At 40.0% G+C, this 18,906-nt stretch overlaps 1 protein-coding gene across 3 annotated transcripts in view; it reads left to right on the plus strand.

Annotated features, from left to right (window-relative positions):
- The window catches only part of sf3b3 (splicing factor 3b, subunit 3), a 43,450-nt gene that overhangs the window by 720 nt on the left and 23,824 nt on the right, over positions 1-18,906 (plus strand). For 2 of the 3 annotated variants that reach the window (XM_084060382.1, XM_084060384.1), the window contains exons 2-14: positions 390-523; positions 1,774-1,929; positions 2,936-3,106; positions 3,225-3,397; positions 4,048-4,189; positions 10,502-10,614; positions 10,856-10,993; positions 11,221-11,324; positions 11,584-11,749; positions 11,980-12,075; positions 12,499-12,571; positions 17,632-17,783; positions 18,602-18,757. In XM_084060382.1, coding sequence (XP_083916508.1) covers positions 454-523; positions 1,774-1,929; positions 2,936-3,106; positions 3,225-3,397; positions 4,048-4,189; positions 10,502-10,614; positions 10,856-10,993; positions 11,221-11,324; positions 11,584-11,749; positions 11,980-12,075; positions 12,499-12,571; positions 17,632-17,783; positions 18,602-18,757 — 1,710 coding nt within the window. In that variant the 5' untranslated portion in view covers positions 390-453. The remainder of the gene's footprint in view (positions 1-389; positions 524-1,773; positions 1,930-2,935; positions 3,107-3,224; positions 3,398-4,047; positions 4,190-10,501; positions 10,615-10,855; positions 10,994-11,220; positions 11,325-11,583; positions 11,750-11,979; positions 12,076-12,498; positions 12,572-17,631; positions 17,784-18,601; positions 18,758-18,906) is intronic. The other variant, XM_084060383.1, reaches the window with a different exon arrangement.

Here is an 18,906-nt window from a genome sequence, read left to right on the forward strand (position 1 = left end):
ATTTATACAACAGGATGCTAAAAGGATAACCCCAAAAAGCCTATGGCTTATTTCAATTGAGGATTCAATGTGTATTCAATGAATCGAGACATTTAAATACATACAATAATATGCAAAACATAATATACACGAGTAGTAATAAGAAAGATAAATATGTACAGTAAACAGCTCAATCAATCAATAGTGCTACTGTTTACATTCTTACTGTTCACACTAGCCATGGTTCACATGACGCTTGTATGTTTCAGGGCTATGTTCACTAGACTAGAGCAATTGTTTTACATTGCAACTCTCCCTCCATTTTTTAATATTAAACACAGGAACCGTGGACTGGAGGAATTTTGTCACATTAATTATATCTGTATGTAAATATTTCTCCCCTTGTTTAGCTTTAGTTTGAGGTGGGCTGAGGGCTCTCTAAACGGCACCTGAGGAACCTGTCGACAGGCAGCCATGTTTCTGTACAACCTCACCCTGCAGAGGGCCACTGGCATCACACATGCCATTCATGGCAACTTCTCAGGTGAGATCACAACATGTGAGAATGTGTGTTTTCTTGATTTAGGCCTAGCCTCTATGGAACCTCTCCCTCTGCTGTATAGCTCCGAGATGAGGTTCCTCGTTTCCGTCTGCCATTTGAGCAGGACATTGTTGCACATTTTCCACTTTACATGTTTCTTACCCCTTTCTGCACATCGTATCCAAAAAGTAAAGCTTTTCCGCCATTCTCTCAGATGTTTTAAGTTTTAGCGCACGATAAAAGCTATCCAACGAGTTGAAGAAAGAATTTAATTTGCCTCGGTCCTCAGCCGGTTCCATAATATTTTGCATTAGAAGATGTAATTCAACATTTGACCATAGGGGAATCAGTAATGTTATCTCTACGGGTGCAACTCTTGCGCAATATCTTAAAAACATGGAACCGGATGAGGACCGAGGCAAATTAAATACTTTCTTCAACTCGTTGGATAGCTTTTATGGTGCGCTAGAACTTAAAACGTCTGAGAGAATGGCGGAAAAGCTTTACTTTTTGGATACGATGTGCAGAAAGGGGTAAGAAACATGTAAAGTGGAAAATATGCGACAACGTCCTGCTCAAACGGCAGAGGGAAACGAGGAACCTCATCTCGGAGCTATACAGCGGAGGGAGAGGTTCCGTCGGAGCTAATTTAGGCCATGTCTATGTTCATCTTTATTGTCAATTGTGTCTGCTCCCTGACACTTTTTATTTCGTATATTTTTCTTTTCCTGTGTGACCAGTGGTGTGTTCTACCGTCAGATGCTGTGTACGGCGTATACCTTGAGATTTTTTTTCGTCGCTACCGTATACCTTCAAAAACCGTTTCATCCATTGAAAACGCGAGAGCGTATACCCACGACCACGCGCATCGTATCGTAGCGTATACCTTGCGAAAAAAACTAGAACACAACACTGTGTGTGACGTCTTATTAAAAAGGTTGTCTTCTTGAACTCCGACCTCCATACACCTGTCATGCATTTTTCCTTATCCGGATAATATTTTAATGCTGTATGGGATACAGTTTGCATGTTAGTACCGGTTCTACTGTAAATTTGGTAATTTTCTGTCTTCATTTTATTCTTTTTTTGCAACTTGCCTGCCTCCTAATCTGTTTATGCATCTATTTGATCGATTCGTAATTCAGTTTCTTTAAATGCATCCACAACTCTATGTGAATGGCACACAACATTGCTGTGACTGCTGTCAGTTGTTCAATGATCTATTCTACGCTAATGCTTTTGTCTCTTGGTAGGAACCAAGTTGCAGGAGATTGTTGTTTCCCGGGGGAAGATCATAGAGCTGCTGCGTCCAGATGCTAACACGGGCAAAGTTCACACTCTGCTCACCATGGAGGTGTTTGGTATCATAAGGTCCCTGATGGCATTTAGACTCACTGGAGGAACCAAAGGTGTGTGGGGGCACATACTTGTGAATGCTTTTGTTCATGTGTTTGTTCTTACTGTATTTGTAATTGTAAAACAAGTCACCTCTTTGATTGATTGATTGAAATGTGTATTAGTCAAAAGAATGTAAAACAACACAGTTACATTTATAATACTTTTGTCTAAAAGGTCCGACCAAAAAAGTCCTTGCGGACTTGTTTCCATTGGGGTCCTTGAATTAATTTCATAGACATATATTGCAGAAACCAAACATTTCAATTCAAGATAAAAATACAGAGAAAAAATACACTATGTACAAAAAAAAAAAAATATATATATATATATATATATATATATATACAAAAAAAGGGTAAAAATCTTGTTAGCCAATTCATCAATAACTGCGCCGCATTTTCTCCTGGAAATCATTGTTGCCAAAATATATTTTCTGTGTATAGTATGGACTATATTCCTAAATGATGAAAGACATGGGTAATGTGCACCCTGATGAGATCATGTGCACTGGATACAGTTCATTGTCTTCAAATGACCTCTATAAGGTCCGTGAATCTTCCCTAATGAATCATCAAAATATGAAACTAAGTACAGCTAATAAGTACAGCTGCTTTTAAGAAAATGCTCTTGAGAAAATGAGGCCTGAAAGGTCTCGTGTATACTGGCGCATTGCCTACAAAGGCCCATTACACCTGGATTTCTGTCAGAAAGCCTCATTTGATTTCTCTGGCCCCTGACCAATCAAATGTCTATAGCTTACAGCTGTTTCAGTTTACATATTAGTTGCCATTAGATGCTTTCCATTCATTGACACTATTTAGTTGTTCTTAGTTTGATTCTTGCTTGGGGGACATACTCAGTTGAGCGTAGGTCATTCATTTATGAAGCATGAATTCATGGGGTGACTAATCGATAGAAAAAATATATATTTTTGTGTGAACTATCCCTTTAAACCATTTTGATCAACAGCATTTGGTCTATATCTAATTTACTCTCTCTCTGCTCTGCACTATGAAGACTACATTGTGGTGGGCAGTGACAGTGGTCGAATTGTCATCCTGGAGTATCATCCCTCCAAGAACATGTTTGAGAAGATCCATCAGGAAACATTTGGGAAGAGTGGCTGCCGGCGCATCGTCCCTGGGCAGTTTCTTGCCGTTGATCCAAAAGGCAGAGCTGTCATGATAGGTACAAAACTTTACATAATTGGGTAACTTAAGTGATGATAGGTTGAAAACCATTAGAATGTCACCTAAAGTGGATTGAAACATTCTTATTGTCTTTCTCCTTCTGTCTTCCTGTCCAGGAGCCACAGAGAAACAGAAGTTGGTATACATTCTGAACAGAGATGCAGCAGCCAGACTGACCATCTCGTCCCCACTGGAGGCCCATAAAGCAAACACACTGGTCTACCATGTGGTAGGAGTGGATGTAGGCTTTGAGAACCCCATGTTCGCCTGCCTGGAAATGGATTATGAGGTACGGTCTGTATACAAAATAATAGCAATAGGTAATCACCCTAAATTTAATTGCAAGGGATTACTAAAATAGGGAGCCATACATTCAGTACATGACCACAATACTTAAACATACGTATTTAGCTATAATTATTACAATTTATTCTAATTATTATTGCCTTTTTAGATTTTTTTTAGATTGTGAAGAGTTACAGAATAATACTGACATACAGTAGAGATGACAAGACAGGTCCTTAGATGGTTGATTTCATACAATTGCACAGATTCACAATTGATAATTGTTAGCATAAAAAATGATAAGCCGCCACAGCGGTAATTCTTCACCCAGGGCTTATTAGCTCACTTACCATCAGGTGGGCAGCTGGTAACTGGATTCCTCCCAGCCTCAAACCCATTTTCTTACTATCCTGCAGGTTCTCTGACGCCTTTACTACATATATACGCTTACAGTTATGCATGGTTGAACTTTCTGTAATGTTTCCAGTGATTAATATTGGTAGCATACTGCCATGTTGGCTATACTTGCATTCAGAACTGTAACACAAAATAAATACTTGGTGTTCATTTTAGATACAGAACGTGCAGCAATGGGATCACAATAACAATTCACTCTGATTGCTGAGACCTTGACCTCCTATGTGACCTTTTCAGGAGGCTGACAATGATCCCACAGGAGAGGCAGCAGCCAACACTCAGCAGACGCTGACCTTTTACGAGCTGGACCTGGGATTGAACCATGTGGTCCGAAAGTACAGTGAGGCCCTGGAAGAGCATGGAAACTTCCTCATCACCGGTAAGGAAGGAGCTGGTCATGCATGCATATTAAGTTGGGTTTTCACCAAATGTGGGTAGCAGTTGCGGTCAATACGGATGTGAAATCTTGCTATAATTCGCAATATATATATATATATATCCTCCTATAATTTGACTAACCTCTGTGGCCATGGTGTCTTGGTGTCTTGGTGTGTGCCCGTTTCTCCTCACTGGCTGGAGCACTTGATCTGATTTTGGACACAGCCATTGCCTATTACCATCTGAACTTAACTACGAAGCCCGTTTTTCAATTTCGCCAAATCTCAGCTGTTTATTAGGCTGGCCGCATGAGGATGTACTGTTGTGTGTGGGTGTGTCTGTGCGTGTGGCGGGGAAACGGCTCTGGCCGGGTGTGTGTGTGTGTGTGGGGACGGCTCCGGCGGGGGGGGGGGGGCGTGCAACGGGACACGCGGGGGAGAGGGGAGGGGGGGGGGCCACGGGACGGGACGCGCGGGGAGGACGCGCGACAGGACGTACAATAACCCCACGTTTGCAACTACTTTTGCCTGCGCACTTCACCGCGTATGGTCTAGAACAGGGGTGGCAAACTCATTTTGGGGTGAGGGCCGGATTGGTCAAATGGTGACTTGATGGGGGCCGGAACCAGTTGCGGGCGCACATGCGCGCTCTCACGCACTCAGACACTGCTACTAACTATGCATATCACTTTTTTATATTTTTTTAATAAATGTATTAAGAAGAATAGCTACTTTAATTATTGACATTAAAAACAAACAATGCAATTTGTAATAATAATAATAATAATAAACCATTTTAAGTAGAATAATTCAATTTGAAGTGGGTGGTTAAATAATTAGATTCATAGAACATAGAACAGTGGTGTAAAGTAACTAATTACATTTACTCAAGTACTGTACCCTAAGTAAAGATTTTACATATTTTTTACTTTACTAGAGTATTTCCAATTTCCAGTACTTTTACTTCTATTCCACTACATCTCAGTCACTGCTATGACATATAACAGTATATCACTTTAAAAATGTTTTATGAAGATTAGCTTCTTTAATTATTTACATTGAAATCAAACAATTCAATTTGTAATACTACTTCAATTTGAAGTTAAACAATACCTGGTAATGTGTGTGGGTGGTTAAATAATTAGATTCATAGAACAACAGTGGTGTAAAGTAACTAATTACATTTACTCAAGTACTGTACCCTAAGTAAAGATTTTACGTATTTTTACTTTACTAGAGTATTTCCAATTTCCAGTACTTTTACTTCTATTCCACTACATCTCAGTCACTGCTATGACATATAACAGTATATCACTCTAAAAATGTTTTATGAAGATTAGCTTTAATTATTTACATTGAAATCAAACAATTCAATTTGTAATACTACTTCAATTTGAAGTTAAACAATACCTGGTAATGTGTGTGGGTGGTTAAATAATTAGATTCATAGAACAACAGTGGTGTAAAGTAACTAATTACATTTACTCAAGTACTGTACCCTAAGTAAAGATTTTACGTATTTTTACTTTACTAGAGTATTTCCAATTTCCAGTACTTTTACTTCTATTCCACTACATCTCAGTCACTGCTATGACATATAACAGTATATCACTCTAAAAATGTTTTATGAAGATTAGCTTCTTTAATTATTTACATTGAAATCAAACAATTCAATTTGTAATACTACTTCAATTTGAAGTTAAACAATACCTGGTAATGTGTGTGGGTGGTTAAATAATTAGATTCATAGAACAACAGTGGTGTAAAGTAACTAATTACATTTACTCAAGTACTGTACCCTAAGTAAAGATTTTACGTATTTTTACTTTACTAGAGTATTTCCAATTTCCAGTACTTTTACTTCTATTCCACTACATCTCAGTCACTGCTATGACATATAACAGTATATCACTCTAAAAATGTTTTATGAAGATTAGCTTTAATTATTTACATTGAAATCAAACAATTCAATTTGTAATACTACTTCAATTTGAAGTTAAACAATACCTGGTAATGTGTGTGGGTGGTTAAATAATTAGATTCATAGAACAACAGTGGTGTAAAGTAACTAATTACATTTACTCAAGTACTGTACCCTAAGTAAAGATTTTACGTATTTTTACTTTACTAGAGTATTTCCAATTTCCAGTACTTTTACTTCTATTCCACTACATCTCAGTCACTGCTATGACATATAACAGTTTATCACTCTAAAAATGTTTTATGAAGATTAGCTTCTTTAATTATTTACATTGAAATCAAACAATTCAATTTGTAATACTACTTCAATTTGAAGTTAAACAATACCTGGTAATGTGTGTGGGTGGTTAAATAATTAGATTCATAGAACAACAGTGGTGTAAAGTAACTAATTACATGTACTCAAGTACTGTAATTCATTTGAAAGTAGAACAATTCAATTCAATTCAATTCATTACCTGGTAATGTGTGAGGTAATGTGTGTGGTTATGGTAATGATTATCATGTGCACAGCCAATTACATTTACATCTTTAGTTTCTGTTAGCTAATGTGTGCCCCTTGTTCTCAGGTTTCAGCTATAGATCACTGTGTACACAACATTATTGTTATGCAGGCATACCTTCAGCAATGAAACTCAGACAATTAACTCAGTTTAGTCTTTTTTATTGAAGAAAAAAATCAGAAAATATCAATGAATCAAAAATAATGACAATACTTTTTTTTTGCGATTTTAGAATAGAAAAAAATAATCCAACAGTAAAAGCTCAGGTCAAAACAACATCCTTTTTTTGTTTTACTTTTTGCTTCCAGACACCTGACACCTCTTTGCTTTAACTAACCTGTCAACATCAGGGACCAGGTTCTGAGCAGTATTAACTTTCATAATGTCATTTAGGTGTGCATGTGTCAACACTGACCGCAGTTTGGATTTGTTGATGTTCATTACAGAGAAAGCCTGCTCACAGAGGTATGTTGTGCCAAACATACAGAGGATCTTTGAGGCAAGCATTTTAATTGCAGGATACTTCGGTCCCAGGTTTTGATAGAATTTCTCCAGAGACACAAAAGCAAAATCATATTTCAATTTGGCATCACATTGAATATCAATTAGTTCCATCTGGAGATCTGAACCCAGCTCATGCACAGAATCTGACATAGCATCGGTCTGAAACGGCATACTGAATACAGAGAATTCTGTCTTTAGCTCAGCAAAGATCTGAAAACGATTCTTAAACTCACTTGCCAGCTGTGAGAGTTTATCCATGTACTTGTTGTTATTTCCATTAGCGACATGTACAGACAGCAAAGTGGGGAAAAACACTAGGTTGTTCTGAGACAGTGTCTTCTCCCACACTCTCAATTTCAATTGAAAGCCATGAATGCTGCGTTCATATTCAGTGACAAGCTTGTCGCGGCCTTGCATGTTAACATTAAGCACGTTTAAATGCTCTGTTATATCCACCAAAAATGCAAGGTCTCGAACCCAGTCTGGGTCGTCCAACTGTACAACTGGTTTCCCTTTGGCCATCATGAATTGTCCGATTTCTGCACGTAGTTGAAAAAAACGTTTCAGAACGGCTCCTCTGCTCAACCATCTGACCTCCGTGTGGTAGGGTAGACCGTGTCCGATATCCTTATCAGACAAAAGAGTGTCAAACTGCCGATGGTTGAGTCCCCTGGATCTAATAAAATTCACAGTTTTGATGACTATTTCCATGACGTTGTCCATTTTCAGGCTCTTGCTACACAACGCCTCCTGGTGTATAATACAATGGAAATTCCAGAATTGTTGGTCTGGATTCTGAGCTTGCAGTTTTTCTCTTAGTTTCACGATCATGTCATGCTGATATTAGCAAGCGCCTGCCTGGATTCGGGTGCCACCATTTCAATGCATGCCAGCATGATTCCTTTGATAAATTCCCCATCGGAATACGGCTTGGATGCGGCAGCAATTCGTTGGGCGACCATGTAACTGGCCCTCACAGTGTCATCGTGAGTAATCCTTGATTTGCCGAACGAGGACTGTTGTTTTTTCACAGCTTCTTCGAGTTGGTCACCCTTTTCCCTTCTGGAGTCTCCTGTAAACTTGTCATATTTGTCTTTGTGCTTCGTCTCGTAGTGTCGTTTGATGTTGTATTCCTTGAAATCACAAAGTGTCGTATTGCATATCAGACATGCGGGCTTGCCGTTGAACTCATAGAAGAAAAAGCGTTCTCTCCAAGTAGAGTTGAATCCGCGGTTATCATCGCCAAGCTTTCTTTTCTTGGAAAGCATCTTGATCTTGAATCACAGCAGGCGAGCAGCGTCAGGTTAGGCGAGCAGAGCAGTGGCGTCTTATCTTCTCAGCAGTGGTGTGGTATCTCTGTGTCTCCTCAGCTTGCAGGTGAATGAAATAGTGTTACCTGAGACTCTATTTATGCTATGTTTGACGACGTAAGAGAGGCCATGGTCATGGTCATGGTCCTCTGTATGCTAATGACATTGGCCGTGGCTTCACCTTGGCCATTGGCCCAAAGGTTTGTCCAGTAGGCTATTCAGACCTCCAGGCAGCTCCCCCCAGGCCGAAACTTATTTAAAAAATATATATATATACATTTTCTTAAATATTATTTTTGTACCATTGCTGTCATGGCTATGCCTCTGTTGTAGAGCTACATGATTATGGCAACACTTATCATAACTATAATCCATAGATCAGTTATTTAAAGAATATTTTTAGAATTATTTATTTAATATTGTGTAGTAATAATACAATATGTCTCAAAACCTTGGCATGCCATACAGTTGCAAATTAAATAAATATGATTTCAAGAAATTAAAACTAACATTGAATAGCCTAACAAAAGGCAATATAATGTCTGCAGTTCAGGCCTGGAATTTCGTCATTTTAGGGGCAAGGCCACTTTTTTTTTTGGCTATTTGCACGATTTTAAATTGTTTTAAATAATAATAGAAAAGGAACATACAAGATTTCCAACGATAATATATAGCCAATATATGGTTCTGTATCAGTATATGAGTCAGTTTTTGCAGATTTCATTCTAATTGGCTACTATGCCTGCATATGAATTTCATGGGCACTTTCCGCACAGCAACAGCAGATGAAAGCAATTGACTTAAACTGGGCTGTGTTGCCCGCGCGCGCACACACACACACACACACACACACACACACACACACACACACACACACACACACACACACACACACACACACACACACACACACACACACACACACACACACACACCCCGACACGCACCCCGACACACACACACACAGTCAAGCGTTCACAGCTGGTGTTAATTATTACTCCGGGGTGTGGGGAGGAATGTAGCCACTCTCTACTCCTCCAAATGAGAGACGCAACTGGTATATACTTCTCCAAACAACGGTGTTTTACCGGATTTGTGATGCTGTGTGTTGAACAAGCGCTCTCTCCAGTACAGGTAGAGTTGAATGGTGATGGTCCTCTATATGTTAATGACCTTGGCTGTGGCTTCACAGCTTGGCCATTGTTCTCACATAACAAGTTTGTCCAGTATTCAACCCCCAGGCAGCCTCAGTAAGGAGCTGGCGGGTGCTGGCGTTTTTTTCTGCCCTTTTTTTTTCTCTCGTTTTTTTTCCATTAGAGGTAGTATTAAATGCCGTTTTTTAAAATCACCTCGCGGGCCAGATTTGACGACGTCGCGGGCCGGAATTGGCCCGCGAAACACCAGTTTGCCACCGCTGGTCTAGAATGTATAATATGGATGTATATAATGTCGCTGTCAGGCAAAAAAAAAAAATCTTTGTGTCAAAATGTACAGTAACACAAAACAAAGCGTTATTTAAGCATTTATCAACTCGATATAAGTGCATATATATGTGTGTATATATATATATATATATATAATTTTTTTTTATTTTTCTTTTTTCTTTTTTAATAAAATATATATATATAATAATGAAAATAAATAATAAGCGAATCAAATAAACCAGTACACTTAAAGCGAGTTGTGTTGATCTCCAGTGGTACATTTATGTGCTCTGTGAGCAAAAGGCAACATCGGCCGTTTTTGTCCGTCAAAACACAGATGCCGATATTAATAAAAAATTATATAAATCATGAATATCGTGTCCGATAATCGCTGGGTCCGATTATAGATATTTCCTTCCACTTTTCGAGGCATACTTTTCTGCATTTGATTTTACTTTGTTTTATGTAAATTATATGGTGGCCATCAGGGCTTTTGTTACAGAAGCAGTCTGATCCGCATGTCCCTTTTCAAGAACAGAAAGAATTAGCTTGGAAACATAGGCCACATGAACTCTATTTCTTCTCCACTCTAGTCCCTGGTGGTTCTGATGGGCCCAGTGGAGTTCTGATCTGCTCTGAAAACTACATCACCTACAAGAACTTTGGAGACCAGCCTGACATCCGTTGTCCAATCCCACGTCGTAGGGTGAGGCTCGATTACAAACCCATACCATCTAAGACCTCCACATGTGTGAACTGACAGATGCAATACATGGCACATTGTAGCTTTGTGTGCCCTCAAATGTGCAGAATTCTTTTTTAAACTAAATGCCATTTGTGGCTGGTAGCAATTTACATTATTGGCCTGTTCAATTCCTGTTCACATTTTCTCTGGTTTGACTCTGCCTTTCTTTTCCCCTCCTCTCCTTTACTTTTTTGCTCCACAGAATGATCTGGATGACCCAGAGCGTGGGATGATATTTGTCTGCTCGGCCACCCACAAGACCAAGACCATGTTCTTTTTCTTGGCTCAGACTGAGCAAGGAGACATCTTTAAAGTTACCCTGGAAACGGACGAAGAGATGGTGAGAAGGGAGGGAGGGAGGAGGAAAGGTGTGGTGAATGGATAAAGGTTACCGACTAGTGTTTGCACATTAGATAATCAGTGCTCCCATGGTCATGTCAAATTTGGACCTTATGAACTGCCTTTTGGAATACAATATGTTTTGGGATATTTTGGGAAACAGCTTATTGGATGGTTTAATTCTAAATTGTACTGTATTAATCTAAACCAGTATGTGGTGTTTCGTAGGTAACAGAAATCAGGATGAAGTACTTTGACACTATTCCTGTGGCAACAGCCATGTGTGTTTTGAAGACTGGCTTCCTGTTTGTGTCATCTGAGTTTGGAAACCAGTAAGTGACTGTCTGTCTGTTTTTGACTCCTACTCTATTGCTTTCTGACACATTATGTATGTTTACATACATGCAATTTCCTTGTCACTGTGATTAGGTGGTTGTTGTAATTTGAGTAAGTAAGTTTGGTCTTTGCAGAAAAGAGATTTTAACGTTTCTGTTCTTGCATTCCACCCAAAATAACTTTCCTACGCGCTCTCTTTATTTATCTTTTGCTCTCCAGCTCACATTTTATCACTTCCCTTTCCGGTTTCTATAGTTACCTATATCAGATCGCCCACCTGGGTGATGATGACGAGGAACCGGAGTTCTCGTCTGCAATGCCACTGGAGGAGGGAGACACCTTCTTTTTCCAGCCCCGTCCCCTGAAGAACCTGGTGCTGGTGGACGAATCGGAGAACCTGTCTCCCATCATGTCCTGTCAGGTGCGTCTCACCTGTTCCATTTTGTTCTCTATAGCACCAGGATTTAGACCGCTCTTGTCTTTGTTTGCTATATCTTCTGTCTTGTCTGTGTATCAAAAATTACCATGCAGCCCTAATACAGACTGTTTAAGGTGCCTATAAATGCTAATAAATAGAAGTACTGTATGGACTTTTTCTGAGAGTGGTGGTAATTCCTGATTGTCCTCTGTTCCTCCCATTGTGTTTGACAGATAGCTGATCTGGCCAATGAGGACACCCCTCAGCTGTACGTGGCTTGTGGAAGAGGACCCAAGTCTACTCTCAGGGTTCTTAGACACGGTCTAGAGGTACAAACACAGCTCAAGTTCTCTTTTCAAGTTTATCCTTTTTCTTCTTGCATCCATGTTCTGGATTAAATTCAATAGTTTGTTTATTGTTCTGATCCCTGCTGTGCAGATTAGAAACTGACAAGTGACCACTGAAATTAAGTTAAATTTCATGGCACGCAGAAATATGTGTTAATTTAATTGTATGTATATATCTAATAATTTAATTTCAGTATTAAGATCAGACAGGCAGCCATGCATGCAGTTAACTGTTGAGCCTCCTGGGGGTGTCATGAGACTGTTCTGCTATGGTTTATACCTATTACAATGACATAACCATGCCAAACGGCCCAAACCTCTAGTACATCAGGAAAGGGACATGAAGTAAGGTCGGTTAATAATGACCATTCTCTCACTCCAAATCTTCCTGCTGTGTTTCTTAAGGTGTCAGAGATGGCTGTGTCAGAGTTGCCCGGTAGTCCTAATGCTGTGTGGACTGTCCGTAGACACGTTGAAGGTAAAACGGAATTTGGGCTTTCAAATCTACTTTGTCTGTTTATAAAGTGTTATTTCACTTTGCTAAACCATAAATGTATACACTACTAAATTGTTCTGTGTGGTTTGGGGATACAATATCAAACAAATGAAGAATATATTGATTAAACTTCTCTGTTGTGGCAACTGGTTTCTGTGGAGACACAATTCCATCTGTACTATAAGTATCAGTATATCCTACTATCCTACTATCCTACTATCCTACTATAATTCTAGTAACCTCTGTGCGTTTGTAGTGGTGGTGGTGGTGGTGAAGCTACCCGGTTCTCCCCACTGGCTGGACCAATTGCTCTGATTTTGCACACAGCCATTGACCATTACCATCTGAACTTAACTGTGAAGCCCGTTTTTCAATTTAATCAAATCTCAGCTTCTTATTAGCGTTTTTGTGTCAAAGAATGTCGTCCCATAGCTGCGGCTGCCCAGCTATGGGACGAACTGCCTCCCGGGTTGCCAGATCATGTGCGCATATCCCCCCACGGATGCCTCGACCGGGTATGGTCTAGTACTACATTAATTCTATACACAGAATTCTATACTTGTTTTTAGCCGCTAGCAGCGCGGCGGCTCTACAGACAGCCTCAGACATCGTCACTCGCGACACGACATGTTTTCGACATGTTTTCGGGACACCTATTTGTCTATTGGCTGTCCTGGCTGTCCTTCACTACTTTACAGCCAATGGGGACTTGGGGAGACACTACTTTAAAGCCAATGGACGGCCGTTACGTCACTCGCAGCACCCGCCTCCTCTCTCACTCACTCACTCACTCACACACACACATCACGGCCGTCCTGCAGCACCCGCCTGCCCTCGCAGCGGCGAAGGGGAGGCGCCCTCTTACCTCTGACTGCAAAGGCCAAACAACGGATGCACGCTTATAAAGTACTCGAGTAAATGTACTTAGTTACTTAGAACATTTATTTTTCGCCGACTTCACATCGCCCGTCCACGCAGGGAACGGGGTTCCCTGGCTCAAAATAGATGGGGGGGACTGCAGACTCGATCCGGACTCTGACGTTATGACCCGATCAGGGATCGGCTTTATATAATACAATACAATATATAAAACACAGAGTATGGAGAAGAAGTCTCTCTCTGTATCGCGCTGTATCTATCAGGCTGCGACCCTTAACTGCCCTCCTCCCCAGTCCCCACTCACTCACTCTCTCACACACACACACACACACACACACACACACACACACACACACACACACACACACACACACACACACACACACACACACACACACACATGGTCACGGTGACACCGTTGAGAGAGGGAGACGGACGCAGGCACTGGTCGTCAATGTAGTAAAACATCTTGGATCGACCACTAGAATAATAACTGATCATCATACATCTCAAATACAGGTCTACTACACTACTAACCTTTTGTTGCTGTTGTAGGTAGGGTAGGCTACATTAATGATGATAAAACAATCGGACCACATCGTCTAATACTTTCTCTCTCTCTCTCTCTCTCTCTCTCTTTCTCTCTCTCTCGCACTTGCTCTCTTGCTCTCTCTCTCTCTCTCCAGTCTGTCCTCTCTATCAAAAGCATTGCATGGCTTGCGCGCATTTTAAGCTGGAATATAGGCAACCCTAACTACTGTTTATGCAGCGTTTCACTTGATGTTGAATCTCAACTAGTCAACTGGTGTCTACCGTATTGACAGCAGATGAAACGGTGAAATCAGCGTGCGCAGGGCAGGCATGAGGCATCACGGCCACTTGTGTTTTATTTTGTTCATTAGTGTTACTGATAGATACAGCGCGATACCATGAGGCATCACGGCCACTTGTGTTTTATTTTGTTCATTAGTGTTACTGATAGATACAGCGCGATACAGAGAGAGACTTCTTCTCCATACTCGGTGTGTTATATGTATATTATATAATAAAGCTGTTGTCATCTCAAATTGACCAGCCAAACTAAAATCCACCATTTTAGAGAGTTGCTCCAACTTCCTTGGATCATCAGAGCGATGCGTTTCAACACAAATGCGCATATTATTTCCCGTCACTAGCAGGTTAACGATGGCTCGTTAAGCCTGTATGCGCAGTTGACCACATGGCAATCAACATCACTAATTAATGGCAGCTGTGTGTGTGTGTGTGTGTGTGTGTGTGTGTGTGTGTGTGTGTGTGTGTGTGATATCAAACTGAATGTTTTCTGTAGTGTAGATATCAAGTAATTCCCTGTAGAGCAGGGGTCTTCGACAGGGGGTCCTCAGAGTTACTACAGGGGGTTCTCCAAATCTTTGTGATAGGACCTGTTTCTTTTATTTACATTAACCACATGAACCCTAATATCCCTATATTATGAGGAGAACTTTAGAAGAGGTATAGTGTAGAGGGGAAAAGAGCAGACCAAGTACAGAGCCTAGGGTCAACTTTACTAAGTGCTGAGAGTTTGCCATGTCTGATAAATACACTGATGACACTGCTGTTAAATAAGTCTATGGAGCTATCTATGACATCTATGAAAAGGTTTAATCTGCAACACAAATTGTATACAATATGTAGTGGGGGTCCCTGCTTCATCTCTCTCTTAGCTAAGGGGTCCTTGACCTAAAACACCTTGGGGACCCCTGCTGTAGTAATCAGAGTAGACCCTCTCCCTCACACTAAACTTCTAATGACTTCTAAGTTCCACTTCTCCCCAAAATGACAACTTTATTTTCCATCCTGAATGACAATGGTCTAATATTATTATTGTATTTTGGCTATGTGCAATAACTGCTAGCCAATGTTCAGAGATTCTGTATTTGTCTTCATTTCTTTAATTAATATTTCTTTTGTTGGCAATACTGTCAGCCAGTGTTTTGAGACATATTGTCTTTTATTGCTACAAAATAAATTATACATGCATAAATAATAATCTCAGAATATTTGAATAAAAACATGAAAGTATCGGATCGGGACTCGGTATCGGCAGATACTCAAAATGAAAGGACTCGGACTCGAGGGCAAAAAAACCTGATCGGGACAACTCCAGTCTGGAGTGAGTGATCTGCTCTGCCCTTCAGTGCATATTTGCATGCACATAATGATATTGTTGTTGTGGTTAAGTTGAAATAAAAGTTGCACAAGTTGTAACAATAGTGCTACTTTTATTACTTTGTTGCAGTAATCAATTCATTCTAATATACGTACAATGACTGACAGAATATATATATATATATATATATATGTATATATATATTCCAAATAGTATTTAACGTTTTCTTTTCAAGATCTTTTTGAAAATAGCCGATCTACAAGCTCAAAAAGCGTCGTGAATGCAACACTTTGCGAGCATGTAGATCTGCTATTTTCAAATAGCCAATGTACTAGTCTGTGCTACTGCTCGTATGTATGTATGTATGTATGTATGTATGTATGTATGTATGTATGTATGTATGTATGTATGTATGTATGTATGTATGTATATATATATATATATATATATATATATATATATATATATATATATATATATATATATATATATATATATATATATTCCAAATATTCTTTAACTTTTTATTTTCAAGATCTTTTTGAAAATAGCCGATCTACAAGCTCAAAAAGCGTCGTGAATGCAACACTTTGCGAGCATGTAGATATGCTATTTTCAAATAGCCAATGTACTAGTCTGCTACTGCTCATGTAGCCTAGTCGCTTCTTTTGGCCTTGTTTTCATAGAACTGACTGCTTATTTCACTCATGCAAGAGAGCCTAGTCAGCCTACGTGAAACATAACATCACACTTTTGCGGATTCCGCTGTATTGCACGTTTAGATGGAGAAGCGAGGCTGCGCCATTTTCACCCTGAAAGGCGGTTTCACTTAGGATTAGGGTTGCACTTAACTTTCATAGCCTAAGCATAAGTAGGCTAGGCTAACTATTTTTGTTGTTGATACAAATCCTTTATATTGGTAGCCAACCGATGAACCTCTCTGTGGAGTTATTATGGTTGCATTGGAATGGCTGAGATTTCATTTTAAAGACCACTTTTACATTTTGTGCTGCAGATTGGGGCAAAAAAAGCCTGCCGCTAGCGGCTATATTATGACTTTAGTCATTTCTTGTTTTAATATTTGTCATAAATGGGACCAAACCAAACCCCACTGAATTGTAGGAAGTACCCTCTGTGCTCTTTTGAATCGTTTCTAGTGTATATCTTTTTTGCACTGTGGACAAGTTCCTGCTTGAAGTAGAGCAGGAGCATTTCCTATATTGGCATTACTATTTGATACAAAGGAAAGCAAAGCTAAGCTGAGTTTGTACACATGCTTTGGATGTTTGTGTCCACGACATGACAACATGCATGACATTGTATTTGTGGTTCACTGATATTTGACTAGCTGGCAGAGACCCGCTCTTTGGGCAGTGTGTTAGTAGGTGTGTGACATTAGTACTATTTACATCCATATTTGTGGTTTGAGACAGATCTCGGTTTAAGATGAACATGTGCTGAAAGCTTCATTACTAATATGAACTCAAAATTACAGGGGGGTTGGAGGGTTTTTTCTGTTTCATTTTTGTCCTTAGGTTTCATTTTGACTGCACTGGCACAGTCCTGATAAAACCTCTATACTTGTATCAAAGGAAGTCAGTGGGCTGGAACAAAAACAAACTCTTGGCTGCCAGTGTCCCCAGTTTCTGTGGAACGGGGAGTGACTAAAACACACGGCTAAGCACATGCTTGGTTTTGAAATCATGAAGTTACTGAATCTGCACCAAAGCAATAACATTCAAATGTCTGTGTAATATATATTTTATAAAGACCAGATCTGTTACTTATTGTGTATTGTGGTACTTGTCCAATACGTAGCCGTTAATCTAGCTCTTTTGCAAACAAATACTTGAAATGATGTCTTTCTGTCTGTTTGGCTTTTATGCACGTCCACAGCCCAGATCAGATTGGGCTGAAACTTCATGACTAATACATCGCCACCATGATTTTTATTAAGACTATTAACACTGTTTTTGTTAACCCTGTTTGTCTCCTTTCCTCTCTCTGCCATCAGATGAGTTTGATGCCTACATCATAGTGTCTTTCGTCAATGCCACCCTGGTTCTGTCCATCGGGGAGACTGTAGAGGAAGTGACGGACTCTGGTTTTCTGGGAACCACACCCACTCTGTCCTGCTCCTTGCTCGGTGAAGACGCTCTGGTTCAGGTTAGAGAAAAGTCCCTTCAAGGGTGTAAATTATCACAGATACATGATAGATACATGTGAATGATATTTAGATATATCAGAGTAGAGAATCCATGCAACACTGTAATGCAAACTCTATTGATTTATTAGTACGTGGAGAGTGAAACATTAAATCATTACTGATTTACATCATGCCTCAGTCTTGCTGAATTGGGCCCTAGACAAATACATTTTGGCTGGATTAATGCAGTCCGACTATTATCTGGATTGAGGCCTTCTCTTTATTGTCAATATTAGTTTAAACCATATCATTTTCACAGCACATAAGCTGTGTTTACTCTACACTACCAATATATTACCAGCTATAAAAAATAAACAAATTGCCAGCACAGGCAGGGATGAGTTGTTCTTCTTCACACATCACCCTCTTTACCGTTATGGTATAGCTCAATGCCATCACGTGACCGTTCACACTATTACCGACATTTGTCGATGATTAACCGTAACAAGATGTATTTGGGACGAACATTGTATTTTATCATTCCCTTTGGAGGTGCGCCAGCACCTGGCGCACATATTTTTAAAGAACAGAGGAGAAGTGAACTGTTTTCTGCTGAGGAAATCTGCTTGTGCACAAAGTCAAAGCGTGCAACCATTTACAGGAGCAGAATTAATAATGTGATGTAATGATCATTATCACGGGGACACAGGTGAACTAGGTGGCCGTGCTGCTGGTCAGAATTCAGGTCTTCCTCCTGCTGGTCAGAATTCAGGTCTTCCTCCTGTAGCCTAGTGTCTCCTCGTGGCAACGGAATAATCACATGCTTGTTCTTTTTAAGGTTTACCCAGATGGCATCCGTCATATCAGAGCAGACAAACGTGTGAACGAATGGAAGACGCCTGGGAAAAAGACCATCGTCCGCTGTGCTGTGAACCAGCGACAGGTGGTCATCGCTCTCACCGGTGGAGAGCTTGTCTACTTTGAGATGGACCCGGTAAGAAACATACTCCAGCAAGCGTACAACATGGTAGTTTCATTGTCTTCGCCAGGCCGAACGGAACTGTTTTCACCCCTGTCCGTCTGTGTGTCCGATTGTCCGTCTGTCGGTGAACAGCTTATCGTTCGATATCTACTGGATCGAAT

The sequence above is a fragment of the Gymnoscopelus microlampas genome, assembly GCF_963454915.1.
Source record: "Gymnoscopelus microlampas genome assembly, chromosome: 6".
NCBI classification, from domain to species: domain Eukaryota; kingdom Metazoa; phylum Chordata; class Actinopteri; order Myctophiformes; family Myctophidae; genus Gymnoscopelus; species Gymnoscopelus microlampas.